Below are 24,064 nucleotides of genomic sequence, written 5' to 3' on the forward strand. Positions count from 1 at the left end.
GTACATATGTAATCCCAGGCTGGACTATAGGAACAACTAGTTAGAAGTAGTCTTGAATCGTTTTGAGTACTGGTTGCAAAGCCATGGAATCAAACACGGATATTTAATTTCTCCTTAGGTTTCGCCTAAAAGTTCGTTCTATCTCTAGATCAAAAGGAAGAAGTTCAGACCGGCGACTATGTTGCATGCACTATAAAAACAACAAGAAAAATTACTCACAAAAAAATAAAAATAAAATACACTCTAAATTAAATCGTTCTTATCACCTTAATATTAGTAAAATATAATAAAACTAATTCCTCGACAACAACGCCAAAAACTTGACATGTGCAAGTGTATGCATCAAAGTAACAAAATAAACTAGGTATCGTTCTCAGGGAATTAGATATTTGATTTAACTATCTATCAAGTAATATTTTCGACTTTATTTAAGGAATCAAAACGGAATGGTTTTATAAGCAATAAATTAAAGAAGGCGAATAAATGTTCTAACTAGGAATTCACTTGACTAAGATGTCCTAGGGTATGATCTCATTCAACATTGTTATAGATTCAAAATATTTTCTTTCAATTAAATCAAGGTATCAACATAGGCCTAAAAGGTCTATGATCCGCACTCTTTCTTATGTCTAGAAGCCAATTCTATTTTCATGCAACTGAAACTAAAAGTAGCATTAAACCTCTTCGTTCTTAGCCTCTAACATTTTCCTATCATTCTTATGCATATTCTAATGTAGTTTATCATGCTAGTTTTGGTTTAAAAATATCTTTCTCAAGTAGACTAAAAATCCTTACTCAATTAAATGGTGATCAAGCATTCAATTGGGAAAAGTGCAAACATGATAAAAAGCCAATACATTCTTTTAATCAAAATAATCAATAACCATCCATAAACAACATTGAAATCAATAAAACCCTAGAACTACGAAATAACGTAGCCATTTATGTTCAAAATACAAGCCCCAAACATGTTGTACAGAGATAAAAAGAAAGAGATTAAAGGGACGAAAGAATTAGTCGTCGATCAATCTGTTGCTGAAAATACATCAACGTCTTCGTCTTGATCCCACTTTAATCAACTCCACGATCAAGCTCTGATAATCTCTCTGAACAACAGCCTCTTGGTCTTTGTGAAAAAATCTTAAGTGATTCCAAGTCAGACTCCTTTCAAAAGACAACAAAAAAAACTTAAATAGGACTAGAGTCATCATAGTGTCGCTATAAGTGGGCACGACTTCCTTTAGAAATCATGTACGTCAGTTTTTTGGAGCGTCTACTCTGCTTTGTAGCCTCGGGTTCTTTGCGTTGGGCACGATACCGTTGTGCATGGTGTTGCCCTTGTTCCACGCCTTTTAGCCCCCTTTTTACTATTCTTTTGCTCTAAATCAAAGTTTGACCTTTTTAAGGGGTATTTTGGTCTTTCTACATCACATTTGACTGTTCCGTTCTAATTGCTTGTTTCCTACAAAATAATAAAAAAAAAAAATCAAATAATTCATTTGTGCAATAAAATTAAACAAAATCTAAGCCCAAGAAAGCACTTTTCAGGTGCTTTTTAGTATCCTTGAAATAACTAAAGGAAAGGGAGAAAAAGTTTTCAAAAAGTTGTTCTCTGTTTGATTATACTAAAGATGAAGACTCTCTTTCTCTGCTTTTCTCCACTCTATAAAGTCCTTTATATAGGACTTAATTAGGTTAAACCTTATTAATTATAATTATTCATTTTAATATCTCATATTAAAATGACAATTATTTAAATAATAATTAAATATATTAATTCTTCAATTCTAATTTGAATCTCATTCAAATCAACTTTATAACAATACTTATATTATATCTAATACATTTAATATATTTTTCTTAATTTAACACATAAATTTTAAAAGTTCAAACTATTCTTTCAATACCTTTGATCCCTATTGGTTCGTTGTGAGCTAATAAGGGAACCTTAAGGATTTATAGATTATAAGGTCCAATAATACATGATGAATCTAAACTGTTTAATTAATTAATCTTCATTCATTAACAATAAGGCAAACCACTATAAACCCGTAGTTGCACTCTTATGCACTGTAAGACAAGTTTCGTCCATGGGTATAACCATTACATGCAAGTCAATCCTTCAAGAGTTGTTAGTAATTACAGCTAGGTTAAAAGTTCATTTTACCCCTATAATTACCTCTACCTTCTTAAGTACCACTAATCCTTTAATGAACAATTTGTTTATGATCCAACCATAAACCAAGTTCCTCATTGGCCAATGAGAGTGGAGCTTCATTGTTCAAGTTTTGAAATCAACACTCAAGGAAACTACTCGTTTACTTTCCCTATACGGGAAGGAGCGAATTCCATCTTGTGAAATTACGTTCTCAGCTTCTTATTTGATCAAATCCCTAAAATGGTAGGCATATTGAGTCAGGGACTTGAGTCACTCTCACCCATACAAATCAAAGAATGAGCCCTCACAGGAAAAAGTTCATAACTCACTTAAGATTAAGACCGAGTTACATATGATCATCATGTGAAATACAAACCTCTTCAATCAACAAACTAATAGAAAAAGATTAAATATTTCGCGATATAGTTTCATACAAACTCTTTGTATAAAATACCACCACTCGCATGTCTCCACATAAACAATTTGGATCTAATCGTTTGTAACAACTATAAAATGGATCGTATCCATAATGTTACTAAGATAAGACACCAAACCTTACCTTATACTATAGACTCATAAGTTATTAATTGAATATGATCCATCTGTATCTCAATCACATATTGTTGAATATTACATCTAATAACCTTGGATTTTTTCTATAACATATAATTTGATATTACATATTTAATAATTATTAAATAATTAATTAATTACGAGGCTTTAGAGCACAAATCCCAATAGTCTCCCACTTGTATTAAAGCTATTGAGACATGTACTCTAAGACATACTTTATACCCAATCTTTATAGGTTCAGAAGTGGTGGAAATGATAAAAAAAAAAAAAAAAAAAAAAAAGAGAGAGAGAGAGAAAGATTGATAGGTTTCGAGGTAGAGCCAACAAGTTTAGAGTTGCAACCAAATTCAAGGACCTTAGTAACTTAAGATTCATGGCTGTCTTGGGAAAAGAATACATCTTGTCATTATTATCTTTGTTCTGGGATGAAATCAAGATTACCTTTAGGATTTTTTTTGGAGATTGGAAGTCTGCAGAATCTTGATTCTTTTGGGGGGGGGGGGGGGGAACTTATAGATGGAGTTTGATATCTTAACTAGGAACCATAGTTATTTTTCCCTAAATGAAGATTTGGATTAGATGAAGCCTAAACACAATCTTTAATAAGATAGTCAAGCAAATAACGGAAGTAACAAATGTTTGGAAGACGTTCATGTTTAAGAAGGATCCAATTTACTAAAGAGGGTTCTTCAATTTTGAATATGATGCCACGTCTAAGAGGTTTTGAGACATCAATATCCGTACAGACTGAAGACTAGACTTCAAATCATTCCCATACTCATCACAATCCACCACATTAAGAAATTTTCCAATAGCATTTTCGTGGTTGTTTGGTTGAAGGGTTTTCTGCATGGGAATTGACACAGACTTCCAAATCGCATGTATAGTTCACAGTTTTCAACCATTTTCCAACCATTTTCCTAGGAATAAGTTATTCCCATTCCCATACATTCTCATTTCTCACCGAGAAGAGTTTTTTATTTCCTTTCAAAACTGTGAGTTTTCTATTTTTTCTTTTTCATCTGTTTTTATTTTATATATAATTTCACTTTAAATATAGTTAATTAATTAAGTAATTAATATTAATTTAATAAAAATAATATAAATATTTATTTGAATAAATCAATAATAATCTATTAAAATATTTATTTAACTTATTTTTATAATAAAATTTTATTAAATGAATGTAATTACTTTTTTAAACAAATTAATAATTTATTAGCTAACAATATCTTAAATATATTTAATTAATAAACTAGGATTAGTTAAATTTAATTAGTACAAAAAATCTATTTCTATAATAATAATTTATTACTTTATTGTTTTTTAATAACCAAGCAATTATTTATTGAGATCAATTTTAATTTGATCATTTGTTATGAACATGTAATCATTATTGATCAGTTAACTATTTATTATTATTAACTTCTATTACTTCATTCATTATTAGCATATCATATTTACAAAAAAAAAAAAGAAATAGTATCCTTTATTAATAAATCATTTTTATCTTTATCTTTTTTACTTTTTATAAAATTATTGTTTATTAAAATATATATTCTTATATAATTTAATTAAAAATTAAAATTACTAATGTTGAAATTGACCGATTATAAAAATAATTAGATATTGGATTATAATTAGTATATGTTCATTAAATATATTAATTGGTTATTTTTTAATTATAAATACTCATTTTTCAAATATTTATAACTAAAATTATTATTGATTCATAATTAATTAATATTGTTATTGATATATTGAATATTGTTTATTGGTTAATATATTAATCTATTACAATTATAAAAGATTTTTATATTACTTTCACAAATTAAATACAAACATAATTTTTATTCATAAAATTAATCAAACACAACCATCTTTGATTCTAAAAAATCTTATTCTCAAACGTTCTTTATTCTATGTATCTATAAAACTTTAAATCAAAGAGTTCTTTAGCTATTGGTTTATTGAAACAAGCAAGAGGAAGATCCGTAAAACGTTCCAAAGACGAGAACCATTTTGAAAATCATCTTTAGGTAATTTTTTAGAAGAGCTTATTAGGACCAAGGTCTTTTTTTTTTTTTTTTTTTTTGTTTTGACAACCAAGGTCGCTAAATGAACTTTATAAAAAAGATTGTTTTTAAATATAGAAAAATAAACTAAAATATTTACAAGATATAATAAAATTTTATAACTATCAATGATAGACACGGATACTGCTAGAGATTGATAGACTTCTATCAATGTTTATCGATATCACTGATAGAAACTGATAGAAGTCTATCAGTGTTTATCAACGTTTATCATTGGTAGTTCTAAATTTTGCTATATTTTATAAATATTTTCAACAGTTTTACCATTTGAAATAATTTATCTTATAAAAAAGATTCAAGAATTTTAAAAGAAATATATTTTTTCCCCAAGTTTAGAATTTAAATGAACCAAAGTAAAGAATCCCCGGATAGAGGAAGACTCTCAAGGACCGGGGAGAGCTCCTTCTTGAAGGAATACTTTTTAATTTTGTTATTAATAATTCTCGATGAACCAAAGTAGTCTTACTCTTGTAATTATTAGGTTACAAAATATTTTTGGTCCCTAAACTTTCATAAAAACAACAATTTAGTCTCTAAACTTTAGTTTATAACGATTTAGTTTACATACTTTCAATTTTGTAATAATTTAGTCCTTGAACTTTAGTAGATAACAATTTCATCCTTATACTTTTAAATTCATAACAATTTAGTCCCTAACGTAAATAAATTTATTAAAATTAGATGTTAATTTTTATTATTTTATGATGTAAGACTTTGTATTTTATAAAAATATCGAGTCTCTAATTAGTCTATCGATATATTTATGCAAGAAATCTCATTAAATCTTAACACTAATTACTAAATTATTATGTAGTAAAGTTTATGACTAAAATGTTATAAAATTGAAAGTCTAAGAACTAAATAATGATTGATAAAAATTTAAGGACTAAAAGTGATCATTAATCTTATTAATTAAAAAGAATAAAATACTTTTCATCACACTTTCCCAAGTTTTATTATATTTTTATATATTTATAAAAAAGAAAGAAACCTTGGAGCCCATCATTTTCTTCTCTTTGCGCCTCTTTCAATTTCTATTGTTCTCTCTCTGTTTCTCCTTTCTCCCATCGACATTCAGCCGCAACAGATCGGTGACGGTCACCCACCAAGTTTCTCTCTTCACCCTCACTTTCTATGACGGTCACTCGCACCAGATGTACTTGTTTGCACTTTCTATCTTTTCTTGGAATAATGAGGATTGAGCTAGACGATCAAAGAGCAATGGAGAAGAGGAAACCCAAAAGCAGACAAAGAAGGTTAAACTCGCGAGAGATCATTCGAGACACCCATTGATGGAAATCAAAAGAGAAGACAAACCAGAGAAGATTAGGGGTGTTCATGCCTTGGTTGGGTTGAAACATTTTTTGGGTCCAATTGTTCGAATTGTAATCCAAATAATTCTTACTAAAAAATAAATTCAACTCCATTATTAAATATTTAGATTATAATGATTCGGATGAATCGAATCATTTATTAAAATTTTTGTTCTAAAAAGAAGTAAAACATAAATATGTAACAATCTAATTTAATTATTTTCATACATTGAATTAAGATTAACAACTCAATCTTAATTTATATGATGAATATTTTTTTTATAAAGAGTAAAGAAATTACTTTTAAGAGTTGTTGAATAATAATTTATTTAAAAAATATTGAAATTAAATAAAATTAAAATCAATATATATATAAACAATCGTGTTATAAGTAATAAAAAATATATATTTTAAAGTTAATAATAAATCCGAGTTGGTTTGAGTTATATTAAGTGAACTCATGAACCAATCCAACTCATAAAGTTTTCATTTATTTGAACCAAACCTAACCCAAATGAGTTGATAATCCAACCCAAATTGCACGGAATGAATTAGGTTAATCGGATTTTTTGAACACTCCTAGAGAAGATTAGGCAAATGAAATGATAGAGAAGAGTTATGAAATAATCTTTTACATTTGGATTTCTAAATAGCCATGGTTGGATTTGACACTTTTAATGACCACTTACGTTGAATTCGTATTTGACATATTTGTTTTATTTATAATTTTGACCTTAAAGTCTAATTTTTTTCCTTAAAAAAACTACTAACTTACAACTTTATAAAAACATTTAAGCCATAAAATTACCTGGTGCTTCTATTATTCTCTTTATTCTTATTGTAGTCTATATATCTTAAGTGAAGTGTACAATTTCATTTATTTATTTGTTTGTTTTTTAGATAAATAAATATCAAACTATTAACAAAAATGGGAGTAAGAGGGTATTGAAGGAGAGGGGAGAAAAAGAGAGAAAGAAAAAGAAATAAGATCGTATTAACGGTTGTATATATTAACATGTATGTTAGATTCTTTTTAAAAGTTCAAAGTATTTTTAAATTTTTTGAAAGTTTAGGAGTATTTTTGACACAAAACACTAACACTTTTCATCTAAAATTAATGGTATGTGTATTTTAAACTTATTTTCGAAGTGTATGGGTAATTTTAAGGCTTTTGAAAGTTCAAAAATATTTTTTAAGTATGGAATTTAGAGTTTGCGGGTATTTTGTATAATTCAAGGTCTGTTTGGTAGATAATTCAAATTTTGCTTTAAGTTTTTAGATTCACAAATTTAAGAAATATGTGTTTGGTAGACAATCTCATATTCTGTTTCTGAAAACTTTTTACAGATTATGTAAACCAAAAAGTACAAACTATGAAAATAATATTTTTACTTTTATGTTTTTGAAAACTTTTTCTAGATTATGTGAAATAAAGAAAAAATATTTAAAAATACAATATGTCATTTTATAAACTCATATATTTTATAAATTATATCATATTATAAACTAATAATCACATAAAAATTTTAAACATAAATTATATTTATAAATGGTTAATAATAATAATTTATCGTGAACTAAATACTAATGAATAACTCCAACTAGATTTATAATTTAAAAATATATAACATTAAATATATTTTAAATAAGAAAATTATTTCAAATAACAAAACTACTAAAAATATTTACAAAATATAGTAAATTTTCCTAATCTATCCGTGATAGATACGAATAGACTTTTATCAGTGTCACTAATGTATCTATCAATATCATTAATAGACACTGATAGAAGTCTATAATGTCACTGATAAATACGGATAGAAGTCTATCAATGTCACTCGTAGACTCTGATAGACTTCTATCGGTGTTTAAGTGTATTATTGATAGATTTTGAAATTTTGTTATATTTTATAAATATCTTGATTCATCTTTATATACTTTGAAAATAATATTTTAAAAAAAGTAATTATTTAAATTAGAATTCAATTTCAGTATTTTTTTTGTTTTCATTTAAATTCATTGTTTTCATATTTATGTTTTCGAAGTTAGCATGCCTTATTGAAATAAAAGGTTCGGTAACCTCAATCCAGAAGTTCTAAAGCTTCTAATTTGTAATTTTCTAGTGCGCTACCCGGCGAAGCTCGCGATTCCCAGCCTGAAAATCGGAGCATTTTCTTATTTGCTGTTGGCTATGGCGGGTCCTTCCTCGGCTCCTTCAGCACCTTCTTCCTCATCAGGTTCCCAATTTACGTATTCAAACGGTTCCTACTTTCCTTTACCGTTCCATCTCCAGCAGTCTGCTCCAGCAGCGGCTGCCCCCCAGTATCCCTCTCCCTATGTCGCCCCTCCAGGTCCTCCGGCAGTTCCCCTCCCCGTCGCATCTGTTTATCCGCCTCCTGCTCCGGCTCCTGCTGTCTATACTCTCCCTCAATACCAGCAGGTTAGCAAAATATGCATACGATCTGAATTTTTACTGGGAAATTGTGGTGTTCATCTATTTTGAATAAGGTTTGTGGGGAATTGTTGTGGAGCGGGACGTTTCTGATGGCTAATGGGATTTTTTTAGTTCAATTTACGGCTTTAGCATCTCGTAATTTTCTTTTTCTTTTTGAATTTTACTTATTATAAACAGGCCCAACAATTGTTTCAAAGGGATGCTCAAACGATAACACCGGAAGCTCTTGAGAGTGTTAAAGCTGCCCTTGCAAGTAGTGAGATCGAGCATAAAGCAGAAACAAAAAAGAAAGCTATTCCTCGCAAAGCTGCCGGGCAATCTTGGGAGGATCCAACACTTGCTGAGTGGCCTGAAAGTATGCATTATCTGCTTTCTTTGCTTTCACGTATTTGCAATCATTGGGCTTGTTGTGGTGTCCTTTCTTTTTCCTTTTTTAAAAAATGTTTCGCTAGGAATAGTTATAATTGTTTTGGGTCTTTTTATATCAGCTTGAACCAATAGATGTTCCTTTTAGTTACTAGATCTATCACAACTTTTAGCCTTGGTAAATTTCAAGCAAGGACCAAATACTTGGCTTTGGACTTGAGATCCCTATTGAAAATTTTTAGTCCAGTCCCCCATGGATGATTTTATTTTAAAAGGAAAAGGTAAGAATCCTCCATTTGAGTCTTTTTGGAAGAGGCATTGTCTGAAGAAAACCAAACCTTTATTTTGGGGCTGAGTTATGGTGGTTTGAATATAGGAAAGATGTTGCAAACGAGGATGCCTTTTCATTCATTATCACCACATTGGTGAATTATGTCTCGAGGAGTCTCTGAATCTCAAATTCACTTATTTGTTCAATGCAAACTTGCCGAAAGATCTTGGAATTTAATATTGAAGGCATTTGATTGGTCGTCATGAGCCATGCCAGACAACATCTAAGATGGTCTTGCAACTATATAGGTGGTCATTTTTTTAAACTGTCTAAGAAATTCCTATGGGAGGCTATGATCATTCATCAAGGCTTTCTTATTGAGGATTTTCAATAGTTATATTTCTCCTTTGGTCAATTTTTGGATCTCTTCTTTCTTTATCCCTTTTATGTGATCTAAATGTATGGATCCGTTTAAAGACCTTACTAGTTACTTCATTAGTCACTTCTTGGATATTATTTTTGGAACCCATGATGAGTGGTTGGGTTTTACCTTTCTATAATTTCATTAATCAATGAATTAGTTTACTTGTTTCCTCTCTGGGAAAAAGTAAAACAGTACAAAATAAAACAAAGACAAAAACAAGAGGTTCTTTTTGGCTAAATATTTCTTAAGGTGGTAATGAGCCAGGGAGGAATAAGGATGTTGCTAACATAATGGAAAGAAGGGAGATGGATGGTTTTACAAGGAAGCCTAAGGAGGCAATGAAAAAGCTCTTTGCTTTCTAAAGGGGGCGTCTTTCTGTTATCTCATTGGTATTAAATGGTTTGCCTCTATACTTTCTTTTCTCTTCTTAAAGCTCGTAAAGGGGTCATTAATAGCAAGGAGAAGTTGATCAAAGACTTTTTTGGGAACAAAGGTGGCTGTAATCTAGGATCACATTTGGTGAATTGGAAGACCGCCTCTCTACCCCTTATTTAGGGTGGCCTTGGGATCGATTCTCTTGAACAAAGAAATTTAGCTCTCCTTACTAAATAGTGTTGTAGATTCGCTTTGGAGGAAGGTGATGGCCAACATCTAAGGGAAGACTCGCTAGGTTGGAGTTTTTCTTTGCCCTTGGGTAGTTCAAAGAACGGGTCTTGGTTTGATGTCACAAAGATTGTGCCTTTGTATCTCAGGAAGATGTCTGGGTCGGCTCAAGCGCTCTTAAAAATACCTATCCATAGGCTATGGTATTTCTTTGAAGAAAAATGCTACTGTGGTTGATTGTTAGGATGATGAGCTGAGAACTTGGAACCTTAACTTTAGAAGATGGATTGTTAGGATGATGAGGATGCTAGAGGTGTGTCAACCTAGTTGAGATGTCCGGGTGCGCCTGCTGATCCCCATTCTTTAAGTTGCAACTAGCTTTTATGTATCATTATACTTTGAGCACTATACACTTTTCATTACATCAATGAAAGGTTATGTTTCTGTTAAAAAAAAAAAAAAGAAGATGGATTTTTGATACAGAGCTGTGTGAATGGATTGGCTTGACAGAGAGGTTGCATGGATTTAGATTGGGCCATGATGCTAATAAAGTGAGTTGGTCCTTGGTAGGGGTGTCATGGGTTAGGTTGGGTCAGGTTAGAGTAGTTTTCTGGACCAATTTGAAAATTCTGGTTGGTCAGATACTGATCAACCTTACCTATGAAGGCAACCCAACCTTTTTATTTTTAGGCATCAATATAGCAGCATGGAATGAATCAAAATTATAAGAAATGGCGAAGAAGAAACCCATTTTCCTTAAGGAAGTCGAAAGGCACAACTTACAACTTAGTAGTATATTGTGAGGTTTTGGAAAAATGAAATGTTTGCCACCAATAAATGATAGAAGGATTTGTTTGGATGGGTATTTTTTATGATCCAATTAAATAGTGTTCAAACAAATGGTAAATACACCACTTTTAGGTTGTGAGTGATGATGTGATTTGATGGAGATGGAGAATGAAATGAAAACTATGAAACCCTAAAATATATATTTGTATATATATGTAGCTGAACGATTCAGTTTGAATTGAACTGGAGATTTTTTTCTTGAACTCGAGAACCGAACTAAACCGGCCAGTTCTTGCAAAACAAAACCCAAACCAACCTAAAATCAATTCTAACCAAACCCAACCTTATACTTTGGGTTGGGTTGGTTGGGTTTGTTTTATGAAGCACTGACACTTCATATTAGAGGTGGTATCAGTGTTGGACACTGATTCACGTGTCCGACACGCCAATTTGCATGTCCCTTTTTTTTAAAAAATTTTTTGGACATGTTGGGACACGGTGAAGAATCTTCACTGACACGCTGAACAGAACATTTGAAGAGGAAATGGTTTGAAATTGGGCCCAAATTAAAAGTTCATTACTTCTCTTTTTTAAATAACACAAGAAAGTCAATTAAATAGAATATAACCTTTCAACTCCACGTCTCCTCTCCACCTCCCTCCTTGTCATGCATCTCACGGAAACCAGCAGTCCAAACGTCACAACCCATTTGATTCAACATCTCAACTTTTCTCATTGGAGTAGAAGGTGCCGCTGGGATGCCGTTCCATGCTTGCCGGTCGCTGTTGCTTGCTCGACGTGGACGCTGCTTGTGATTCATTAGTTCTTCACTTCTTCTTTCAAGTATGATGTATTATTATTATTTTACATTTCTAATTCTAGTGCACTGCCCTTTCTTTTTATTTTATAATTTATATTGCTGCTTATCAGTAATAAAATCAACTTTCAAGTTTCAAGTATGTATTATTATTTTTAAATGTTAGGATGAAACTCTTTCACCCACTGTCCACGCCACCATCCAACTTCAAATCATCAAATGTTTTATTTTGTTCTTAACCCACTGCCATTCGGAGTAATCAAATATTTTATTTTATAGTTTCATTAGCCTTCAGTTTTTACTTTTTGTATGGAGAACTACTTTCCATTTCCTTTCATTTTCTATTGAGAGCTTTGTTATGTTGAATGTTGGACAACGTATTTTGTTGATTTGTACATCTACAAACTATAATGGTTTTGGTTAATTAACTTGACAGTTGACATTTTATGCTTTTTTTAGTGAAAGACATTTAGTATTTTATGTTAAATTTACAATATATTATAAAAATATAATTAAAAAATAGCGTACCCCGAACGTGTTCGTATCCTAGTATTTTAGAAATTGGCGTATCGCTGTGTCCTGTCGTGTCCGTGTCCATGTCCCGTGTTCGTGTCCGTGCTTCATAGGGTTCGTTGAACTTCCCTAGTCCTTGGATCCCTTGGGATCTTTCTCCACAAAGTCTCTCTTCCTTAATCTGGTCACCTCAAGACACCTTTCCTTAAGTGTTTTCTGGTGAAGCTGATTTGGGAGTAGGTTCTTAAGTAGGTGAATATCTTATAATCGGTGGTTCACAGGAACCTAACTACCTAAGAGAGGATCCATAGCAAAGCTCTATTACTCTTAGCCCCTCTATTTGTGTGCTTTGTCTGCACTGTGATGGAATCTTTGGATCACATTCTGTTGCACTGTTCCTTTGCTAGAAGTTGTTGGGCCAGGTTGATAAGCTTTTTTGAGATGCAGCCTTGTCTCCCCAGGAAGGTGAATTTTTGGCTCTTGGAGTCTTTGAGAGGATGCAATTTGAAGAACAAAGCTAGATTCTTGTGGTAGTTTGCTTCGAGAGCTCTCCTTTGGAACCTATGGCTGGAACGAAATAAAAGGGTTTTTTAAGATAAGTCTAGTTCTTTTGAGTTTTTCTGGAGATTCCCTACAACTTACTACATTTTGGTGGTGCCATAATTATAGCAAATTCTTTGGTTATTTACCTATGATTCTTTTGGATTGGAAAATTGTTTTAATTTCGGAGTATTGTGAGGAAGCTTGGTGCATTGGAGGAGACTTCAACATAACAAGATGGAATCACGAAAGATTTCCTATTGGAAGAGTTACAAGAGGAATGAAAAAGTTTATTAAGTTCATTCAAGATGCAGGGTTGTTAGAAGTATCATTATCCAATGGAAATTTCACATGGTCTATGGATGGTATCTCAAAATCACATTCTCTACTAGATAGATTCCTCATCAATAAAGAACGGGACGATTTATTTGATAACTCAAGAGTTAGTAGAAAAGCAAGGCTTTTTTCGGATCATTTTCCCTTGCTCTTAGAAGCTGGAGTAGTTTCTTGGGGTCCTTCCCCTTTTCTTTTTTGCAATAGTTGGATGAGGATTAATGAGTGCTCAAAGGTCATCCAAAAAGTCTTGGATCGTGATCAATTAGAAGGTTGGGCAGGTTTTACAATAGCCTTAAGTTGCACAAGGTAAAAGATAAAGTTAAATATTGGTTTGCAGAATATGAACTAGAAAGAAAAAGAAAAGAGAAAGATTTATTATCTAAGTTGACCTTTTTTGATTCAAAAGCCGAGAGAGAAGACCTTTCAATTATTGAAATGGATATTAGATTAGCCATCAATGGAGATCTTATGAATTTATACCTTTTGGAGGAGAGGAACTTAATTCAAAAAAGCAAATTGAATTGGTTCAAATTGGTTGGCGTGGATTCTTCTATATGGTTCCCTTAATTGCTCATCCACATTGCAACACAAGCTACAAAACAAACTTATATCACCCTCAATTTGTCCTCTTTGCTTAGCTAACGGGGAAGAAATGCAACAATTGTTTTTTAATTGTTCCTTCTCAAGTAATTGTTGGTGGAAATTATTTTCTTGCTTTGGTGTATAATGGGTTTTTGGGAATTCAGTTAAGGACAACATTCTTCATTTGTTGGCTGGTCCTTCTCTTGCCTATAGAGCTCAGAATTCAGATACTATGTGCAAATGCAGTTAAAGCTTTGGTTTCTGAGATATGGTTTGAATGTAACCAGAGAGTTTTCCATGATAAATTTATAGATTGGCCTAATAGATGGGGTCAACCCGACTACTAGCTTCTACTTGGAGCACAATCCAAGCATTTTGAAGATTATTCTATCCAAGATATTTGTCTTAATTGGAATGCGTTTTTATTCTCTATGTAATCAAGTCAAATGATTTAGTTTGTTCGTACTCTTTGAATTCGTGTATCTCGTATTGGATATGATGAGTATGCTATGGGGTGTCAACATAGTTGATAGGTCCGGGTGCACCTACTAATCCTCAGTTTTCAGTTCTTGTTTGCTTTGGTTTGATATTTTGTCTCTTTGTATTTTGTCCCATTGTGATTGTGCTATTGCTCTTTTCATTATATTAACGAAAAGTTTCGTATCCGTTTCAAAAAAAAAAAAAAAAGATTGTTTGTATGTTGTTTCTTTTTTGGGTGGCGGAGGCTCTCTCATCCCTAATCCTCAGGTTTATTGACCCTTTGCCCTTTTTCCTTTTTTCTTTCTTTCGTCTTTTATAAAAACAATGGTTTGAAGAATCATCCTCTAAGGTAATTGGTGGTGGGAAGGGACCTCGACCTGCGAAGGTAGGAAGGCTTATGTTTATGCCTAGGAAATATAAATGCTCCATTTTTTCAAGTATTGGATGCCTATCAAACATAGACATGCTCCAACACACACTTGGCATATGAAAAAAGTGTACTTTTTCAATATTCTTTAATTTCTTGACACAATTTGAAAAAACAAATGATGTCCTTTCTAGCATCCCAATCATCATCTTTTTACTTTCTAATGCCCTGGGAAGTGCTAAAGAGCTTGGAAAGATTTATTCGTGATTTCTTTTGGAGAGGAGCAGCAAAAGAAAATGTCAGCGTTCTAGTAAATAATAAATTGGAAGACAACATCTCTCCTCTCTTCCCGAATTTAATGAGAAAAACTATCGGCCTACTTGGGAAATAGGGGTGGAGATTCATGGAAGAAAATAATGCCTTGTGGAAGGAGGTAATTGCCAACAAATACTCTTTTAAGGAAGAATGGTTTCCTTAGCCGAATAGCCATGGGCCAAGCAAAGGTCCGTGGAAATCCATCTTCAAGGCTTGCTGTGTAGCAATGGTTTAAAATTAACCTTGGAAAGGACAGTAAATTTTGGTTTTGGGAGGCTATGTGGATTGGTCATTGGCGCTTAAATCTTCCTTACCAAGAATTTACAATAGTGCTTCTTCAATAGACAACTTTATTAATCAATGTTGGTCCACATCCTCTTAGTTGGGTTAGCCTTTAAAGGAATTTGACTGTCAATAAAACTTGAGAGTGGATCTAGTTCTACAGCCTCATTTAGACAAAATATTCTTCGAATACTGAAGATTCTAAGTCTTGGAGCCTCAAAAGAGGTGGTTAATTTTTGGTTAATTCCTTAATTCCTCAGCTAAGCACTCATCAGGCCCCATCGATATTTATCATGAAAGGCAATTTGGGTGGCCAAAGTCCCTAAGAAAGTGAAAACCTTCCTATAGGTCGTCATTCAAGGCAAGTTAAACACAAGGGATGCTCTACAAAGTAGAATAATCAAATTTTTTACATGTCCCGGATCAAATGAAGAAAATCAGCATCATCTATTCTTCCTTTGCTCTTGGGCAAACTCCTTATGGGCGAGATTATTGAGTTTTTTTGGGCTGTACTGGTGTTCCCTAAAAGAAATGATGGGGCTCTTTTTCGCCTTATTTTTGGAACTCCCTTCAAGGATGGTGGTCATATTTCATGGTATAATGCCATCATGGCAACTTTGTGAAAAATGTGGCTTGAGAGGAACTAGAGGATCTACAATGAGAAGACAACTAGCCTTGACAAGCTTTGGCCTCTATCAAACTCTTCGCATCCATCTGGTGTTCTCTTTCTAAGTCTTTTTGTAATTATGATCTTGTGCATATTTTGGCTAATTGGGAGTCTTTTTTGTGACCCTTTGGTCTGACAAAGATAATTCATCTACCCTTTCATCCTACTTTCTCTCAATCAATATATTTTTTTTGTTTCTTATTAGAAAATAGAAAAAAGAACGAAAAAATACACCCTTATTGGATGATGAATATTAATGATTGTCTATCACTGTTTTAATTATTTAATTTTGTTCTGATGTTGAGATTTAGTTATTATATTTATTTTACATTATTAAGAATATTAACATATTTGTGCTTGCATGCTCGCTTGTACACATAGATAACGTTTTTTGAAGGAGAAAAAATATTCATATCCCCAATGTTTAATGCCCAACCTTTTTAGCAATTCATATTGCTGTGTTAGTGTCATATTGTATTGGTGATGCATTTCATGTTTCTTATATTTTTCCATTGATTTTGATTGATTTCCTTTTCCTGTTGGCTTTTCTAGAAATAATGACTACTATAGAGTATGAATTGAATTAGCGCTTTGAATGTCTTTATGCAGTACTTTCCCCTAACTTTTGAGATTTGTATCTATTGCTATCATCTTTAGCTGGAAGTATCTCTTAGAAAAAATGTCCATTGTTGTTTGTAGATGATTACCGTCTATTTTGTGGAGATCTTGGCAATGAAGTGAATGATGACGTGCTCTCTAAAGCATTCTCACGATTTCCTTCATTTAACATGGCTAGAGTAAGTTCATTTAGTCCAATATTCTACACAATTCACCTTCTATTTTCAATTTTTTGTTTTTGGCATTCTGCATGATCATTAGTTTCCTTGAAAGTCTTGTGGTCTGTTTGAAAAGTGGAAATGCATCTAAGTACATCTTGTTTGTACATTTACTTGTGGTTATGATTGCGTATGAAGCTTCTGAGTATCTGTTCCTTGATTTTCAACTTCTTTTTTTATATTTTTTTAGGTTTAAGTTCTATTTTGGTCTAAACAAACTTTTATATTATTTTGTTTGGGTTAACTTTTAAATATTCTGTTTTGGTCAATAAGCTTTCAATTTTCTCCTTGGAACTGTGTATAATAAACTAATCTAGTCACTGGTATTAATTCTTTTTGTTTTTCGTTTGAAATTTGCTATCTGATTTGTGTAACTCCAAATACTTATCTATGTCGACACTCAACAGATAAAGGAACAAAAGATGTATCGTATCAAGTTTCTGGTAAATGATTTATAGAAATTAAAGGAAAATTAATGACAGCGACAAAATATTCTTTTATGCAAAGCTGAAGGACAAAAATAGAATCATCTGGAAGACCAAAATGAAAAAAGTATTATAGCTCCAGAGTAAAATAGGACTAAAACCTGTTTTTCATGTTTCTTAAATATTATTTGTGAGGTTAAGAATTTTATTTAAGAAAGAGATGATCATCTGACTGGGACTTGTGGAGCTGGAACCTCTTTATGGAGTTTGTATGTATCCCTTAGAATTTACCGAGTTCATGGACTAGCTTGAGTTGTAACATGGTTGGGTCATTTAAGCTTGTCAGAGACAGGTTAGCTCTCGAACTTTTGAAAGTGGGTCTTCTTAGAATTTACCGAGTTCATGGACTAACTTACTGCTTGTGGGGGTAAGAGGAAAGTCTCGTAAAATTTTGGGCACGAAACTACCCATGAAATTTTCAAGAGGGACATGAAGACTGAGCTCTCTGCTTTTAGTAATGATTGGAGATATTTTTCTTTTGGTATTCACTCATGAATCTTGAAGACAGGAGCTGTTATAGTGATTGATTCTGCGATTTCCCCATGTAGGTGCATATAGTCGTGCTTTGTGGTCATTGTATATTCGTGCTGTTAAGTATATATGACTACCTTTACTCCCATGTCATGTCTGGTTGGGTCCTATCATGGAAGGTTTATTTGATTTGTGTTATTGTTTCCTCATGTGTATAGATGAACCAACTTAATTCTCACAAACATTTATAGGTTTTGAACCACGGTCAATTTCGAGGACATTGCCCAATTGTTTAAAAGGCTTCCCATGCATACGTTTTTGGAAGTGGTTTTGATCAATTGAGGCATCTTTTATGAGAAACAATTTCAACTCTGTATCTTGGAAATTATACTATTTTATGACTTTGTGGATTGACTTAAATTATTTTGATATTTTATTTATGGCTTATGGTTATTGATTACACTGTTCTCTGTGGAATATTTTCTATTTACGAATGGATTAACAGCATATAATTTTGTTTAGGTTGTTAGAGATAAGCGAACAGGGAAAACCAAGGGCTATGGATTTGTTAGCTTCTCCAATCCTACTGACCTTGCTGGAGCACTTAAAGAAATGAATGGTAATATGCTGATTTTAGTTATATATCAGTTCGCAGTTGTTTCATCTCTCTGTTGGATTTGTGCTTATTCAATTCTCATGACATCTACTTTGTAATAAAATAAACCCACCCTTGTCGGTGGAGTGCTATAGGACAAGTTCAATTAGGTTGTTATTTAACTTCATTTGTTTGTTTCCTTTTTTAACCAACAAAACTTTTCATTGTTGCGATGAAAAGTGACTGATGCTCAAAAGATACAAACTCCACAAGGAAATAAATATTTTAACATTCTTGTTTAAAAGAATATGAAAGAAAAAAAATCTTGTTTTCTTATACTCTTTATTTTGCACTTTTCTTTTCTCTCTTGAACATTTTGAAGACAATTTTAGATTTTAAACCGTAGGTTTGAAATAAAAAATTGAACTCACAATCTTGTGAAGATCGTCAAGATTTTTAAAGTATTTCTAAAAAGTACAGTACGGAATTATTTTTCTAAAAGAACCAAACAAAAATAAAAGATTACTTTTAAATAGACTCCAAAATTTTCTTTATTAGCACCTCCCTTGGAGGAATTTTCCCTATGAACTAGACCTATCTATAAGAACTAGCATGGATGAATCTCGTGGTTTAATCTTCAAGTTGTGTCTTTTAGGCTGTGGTAGTTAGAGTTTTGAAAGAAGATTTGGAGTTTAACAGGCTTCAATGCCTAATGTTTACTAGAATTTCTCTGAAACTATTCTTCACCTTCCCTTCTTTAAACCTTGAAGTCTTTTCTTCTTTCCTTCTACTTCTTTTTGTTATAGTTTATGTGCTAAGACACTTCTTGGTTGCAGGTAAGTACGTCGGAAATAGGCCGATAAAACTAAGAAAGAGCAATTGGAAGGAGAGGACAGACTATGAAGCCCTGGGAAGACACAAGGTAAAATAACGTACTATGGGGTTGTTCTGTTGCACCCTTATTTCTTGCTTTTTTCAATGTTTGATCTTTTAATTCGGATGAGTTTTTGAATCTACTAATTTAATGACAGAACCACACACAAAAGAAATCGAAGCTTCCAAAGAAGAGTATCTTGCACAAGTAAAGGTCACCTGCATCCTTGTATCTCTGTTTACGCCTGGAATATAATCGTCAATCAAGTGATCGTACCGTATGTCTAACCAGTGTTCAGAAATTTCACGAAGTTAGTATCTGATGGAGCTTTCTGTTCTCCGCTGCAACTCTTTTGAAATTAAGTGATTGTGCATTAGAGAGGAGGATGTTTACTTTGAAGGAATAGATCTTGTAGAGTGTTATGCATTCTCCATTTTCTTTGGCAATTTAATGAAGGAATGGGGAATTAGTTCTGTTTGAAAATGCATAGTTAGCATAAATGGTTGGACATTACTCTTGTAACCTGAAGTGGTTGGGTTCAAATCTCAGGTCATGTGAAAGTGAAACAATACAACTATTCTTGAGCATTGAGCTGATATTGCAACTCTTTTATACATATATATACGGTGGAGAAACCTCCATACTACGCGGGAAAAGGGGCAAAATACTATGAAGTCTGAACTCTGTCTTTTTAGTTCCTGAAGTTTCAAAAGCAATATTTAAAAAATAGTTCTAAATAGTTCCTCACTTAAGTTGACCGTCAATTGACTAATAGAAAAATGAGATCTCATGTGTCAACTTTTATTTCAAGGGTAACTTTTTTAAGTGGCATTTGAAATTATTTCAAATTGGACAAAAGTTTATTCTATCCTAAAAAAATAACAATAAAATTAAACATTAAACATTCTTTCTTGATTTGAGGTCGAAGTAAAAGATACGTACAAAAATTTGTCATTGAAGCTCAATATATATATATATAGAACCATACGAAGGATCAAATATCAAGCAAGTCCATATCAATCCCTTTTTCAGCCTGAGTTTGTAGCCAAATAAGACAAGAATCCCTTACTTCAGAGTCCATAAGGGAGAGGATGGAAACCTGTTTGTACCCCTCGTCCCTTTTCCCTTCACCATTTTTAACATTTTTTGATCAACATGTCTCGCCGTTTTAATTTCTCCTCCCATCCTTCACCATCGTCCGACATCAAAACCTTTACCGCAGAACTTGATCATGGCTTGCACATCACCGAGGCTTGGAAAGATAGATCTTTCACTCTATCTTTGAAGAAAGAGTTCTGTTCTTGGCTGACCTCATGTTTTGTTGTATTGATAGATGCCCCCCCAACCAAAAGTTCTTCAAGAAGTGGGTAGAAAAGCTCACAAGTCAAAATTGTCATTGTGCAGAAGTTGTAAAGCTTGGCGTTAATGGAGACCTAAATGAAGTTATCATCCCTGTGGGAAAAGAAAAGAAGGGATGGAAATTCTTCAGCTCTCTTATTCATTATCCTAACCAACCTCCCTCTGCCATTAGTGCCAAGGTTTCTTACATGGAATCCTTAAAAAAGAAAAATCTTTTGGCTACCATTGACCACTCCCATTCCTCTCTAACAAAGACCATAAAAAAGGATCTTCCTCCCTCTTCTTTTGAGCCAGCAGCCTTCTTCCCCAAAAAGTCCATCAGAGACTACCGAGAGAACCTTCATGACTAATGGTTTGACATCCTCTAGCTATTCGAAGAGAGGTCACCTACCATGGATCGATTAGTTCCTTACAACCAAACAAAGCCATCCTTGTTGTGGAAAACAAAGAACAAGGGCAAGCACTTTGCAATATTGAAGGTTGGTTCCAAGTTGTTTCTTTTTCTTTTTTTTAGGTTATAGTTTGAACAGTGCAGTACTGATGCTTTTTACAAAGATTTGAATGTAACATCTTATGGGGGTTGGATAAAATTGGTAATTTACCTATTGATCAATGACCATATTGTTAGGATCAAGTGTAGACTGTTGTTGTATTGTGAAAGATCCACTGTCTTGAAAGCAAAATTCGGCATGACCTTGATGCTAAATCGCATGTTTTTATTGCTCCCCAAGATTTACACAAGCTCTAAACTCAGGCGATCACTCGTCGGGAAAGGAATGGAATCGACGAAAACTTTGCTCAGAATAATGGTAAGAAGAAAAATTCAAATCAATCTATATCAAATTTGATAAACTCTTTGTATATGACAAAGAAAGAAAAAAAGTTGGAGGTTAAAATTTAACTAGATCCAATAATTATAGATACGAATTTAATAAAAAAATGTTTTAAGAAAATGAAAAGTATAATAAAAACTAGTTCTTTTTTGTGCGGTTACCTGAACGTGCATGCCTACCTATCCAACCCAACGAATGGTAGTGCGCGCAAGAAAAGTCTCGATTTGTACCACACCCACAATTTGAAGGTTCTTTTATATTTAAGTTAAATAATATAACAAATTTTATTATAATGTTTTCATATTTCCGTTTTCAAAAAAAAAAAGAAAAAAAGAAAAAAAGAAAAAGAAAAATATCTTCTATGTGTTACAAAGTGAAATAATCGTGCTAATTAATTAATACTTAACTTGTCGAATATATGTTATCATTTTTGTTGTATCACAGATAATGAGATTTTATCTTAATGATTTTACATATCTATGATTCTAGGTCATTTCCATATATGGAACGATGCACTACTTTGTTGTATAATCACTTTATGAACTTAAACTCTCTTAACAAACACCTCAACTCATACATTTGAAACCATCGAGAGAATGGCAAAATAAAAAATTAAGACAGTTTTAAGAATATAAATAGGAAGGCAAAGATTCTTCTTAATAGCTCACTATTAGATCGTGGTATTTCACATCTACGATCTCTATCATATGTATGTTAGATCATGAAGTTTCACATCTATGTCCTAAATCACATCCATATGCGAAAGGAAAAACTGCTTTGTCATGTAACCACTGTAATTGGATTGAATATTTTCAACAGATATCTCAACTCGAATAGTTACAACCATTTGAAGGATTACAAGATAGTAAGTTATGAAAATTTTAAGCACAAAATAGGAAGACATATTTTCCTCTATAGCCCACTTTTAGATCGTGTTATTTTACATTTATTATCAAGATCACACCCATATGTGAAAAAAGATGTCTCGCTTTACCATGTAGTCACTTCCATTTGATTACATTTTCTTAACGGACACCTCAACTCGAATAGTTAAAAACTATTTGCAAGGAATGATAAAATAGAAATTTAAGAAAAAAAAAAAGAAGGTAAAATAGTAAGGCAAAATTCTCCAACATAATCCATTGTTAGAATGTTCATTTCACATGCATGGTTTAAGATACACCATATGCGAAAAAGATGCATTATTTTATCATCTAACCACTTTCATCGAATTAAGTTTTCTTAGCTCATACCTCTACTCAAATATTTACAACTATTGAATAGTAGAACAAAATAGGAAGTTATAAAGAATTTAAGGGTAAAATAGAAAGATAAAGATTCTCTCAACATCTCCAATTAAAAATCATGTAGATTTTATTTAAAGTTACTAAAAAATGTTTAGCTTCAGTATAAAATCCATTTATTTCATAAATAAATATTATCTTAACCTTGTTTTAATCACTAATCAATTCAAGGGGGAATTTTTTTCCAATAAAAAATTACAGTTATGTATATCTAGAATGAGATTAATTTGAAGAGTAATCTAAAACTTTGCTTGCGTTGTTTTGAAATTTTAATTGTTCTAATTTCATGATCTATAGTTAATTTATGTACCCATTTAAAATAAAAAATAACTTTTCAAAAATAAAATTTAACTGTATTGTATTTTAAAATGAGTTATCCATAACTATATTGTTGTTTATTTATGAACCATAAATTTTATTTGTAATTAGATTTCATTTTAAATGTTATCGGTGATAGATGCTATCACTTATAACATGATATCAATGAGGTCACTAATAGCATGTTATCAATGACAAAAGTTATCATTGATAGTATGTATTAATGATAGAATGATGAAGGAAAGTAGAGACATTTCGTTTGTCGATAATTTGTGAAACATGAGGTTTTGGAGGAAAAGTTGAAAAAGAGATTTGGGTCGTTCGTCCATCGGTTTTGTTCAGATTTCGTTTGGCCTGGTTATGAGTTGTGGGCTTTGGCGTTTTTAGTCTTTTCAAACACATGGGCTTAAGTTTGTGTTATATCTCCCATATTTTCCCACTAATGCTATAAATGCTAATATTTAGGGCAAGTACACTATCTGTAATAAGCTTATCTCAAAAGCATCGTGAACTTTAGAAGATTATATTTGTAAGATTACTGAACTCGCAACTTAAAATAAATTATCTCATATGTTAAATATACTAGTGAACTAAATATGATTAAATAAAAGTTATCAAGCGATACTATTAGTGATATCATTGATAGCATACAATCGATTTTATATCATTATCAGTGAGATCACTGGTAGCATATTATCAGTAATTGAAGTTATCAATTATAACCACAATGAAGGAAGGAGACATTTCCTTTTGCCAATAATTTATGAAATGTGAGACTGAACTAAAGTTTGGACCGTTTAGAAGTTATAAATCGACTGTGGGCTGAAGATTGGGCTTTTATGGTCTTCCCAAATGCCTGACACTAATTTTGTGTCATATCTGTTAAATTTGTTTATACTTGGGGCATAATTGCTATCTGTGCAGTAGACCCTTAATTATAATATAAGTTTTAGTTTTAACAACTTTTACTATATTTAGTAACTAATAATTAAAGTCAAAATAGACATATTTAATAACAAAATAGACATTTTAGAAATTCCAT

General features: G+C 32.1%; 1 protein-coding gene across 1 annotated transcript; it reads left to right on the top strand.

The window, feature by feature from the left end:
- Nucleotides 1-8,206: 8,206 nt before the first annotated feature.
- LOC120080352 (RNA-binding protein 42-like) lies at nt 8,207-19,864 on the top strand. The gene is made up of 6 exons (XM_039034995.1): nt 8,207-8,580; nt 8,773-8,950; nt 16,647-16,744; nt 18,262-18,358; nt 19,171-19,256; nt 19,366-19,864. The coding sequence occupies exons 1-6, from the start codon at nt 8,332-8,334 to the stop codon at nt 19,417-19,419; spliced, it is 762 nt and encodes a 253-aa protein (XP_038890923.1). The 5' UTR covers nt 8,207-8,331; the 3' UTR covers nt 19,420-19,864.
- The last annotated feature ends 4,200 nt before the right edge of the window (nt 19,865-24,064 follow it).

Source organism: Benincasa hispida, chromosome 6 (genome assembly GCF_009727055.1).
Source record: "Benincasa hispida cultivar B227 chromosome 6, ASM972705v1, whole genome shotgun sequence".
Lineage (NCBI taxonomy): Eukaryota > Viridiplantae > Streptophyta > Magnoliopsida > Cucurbitales > Cucurbitaceae > Benincasa > Benincasa hispida.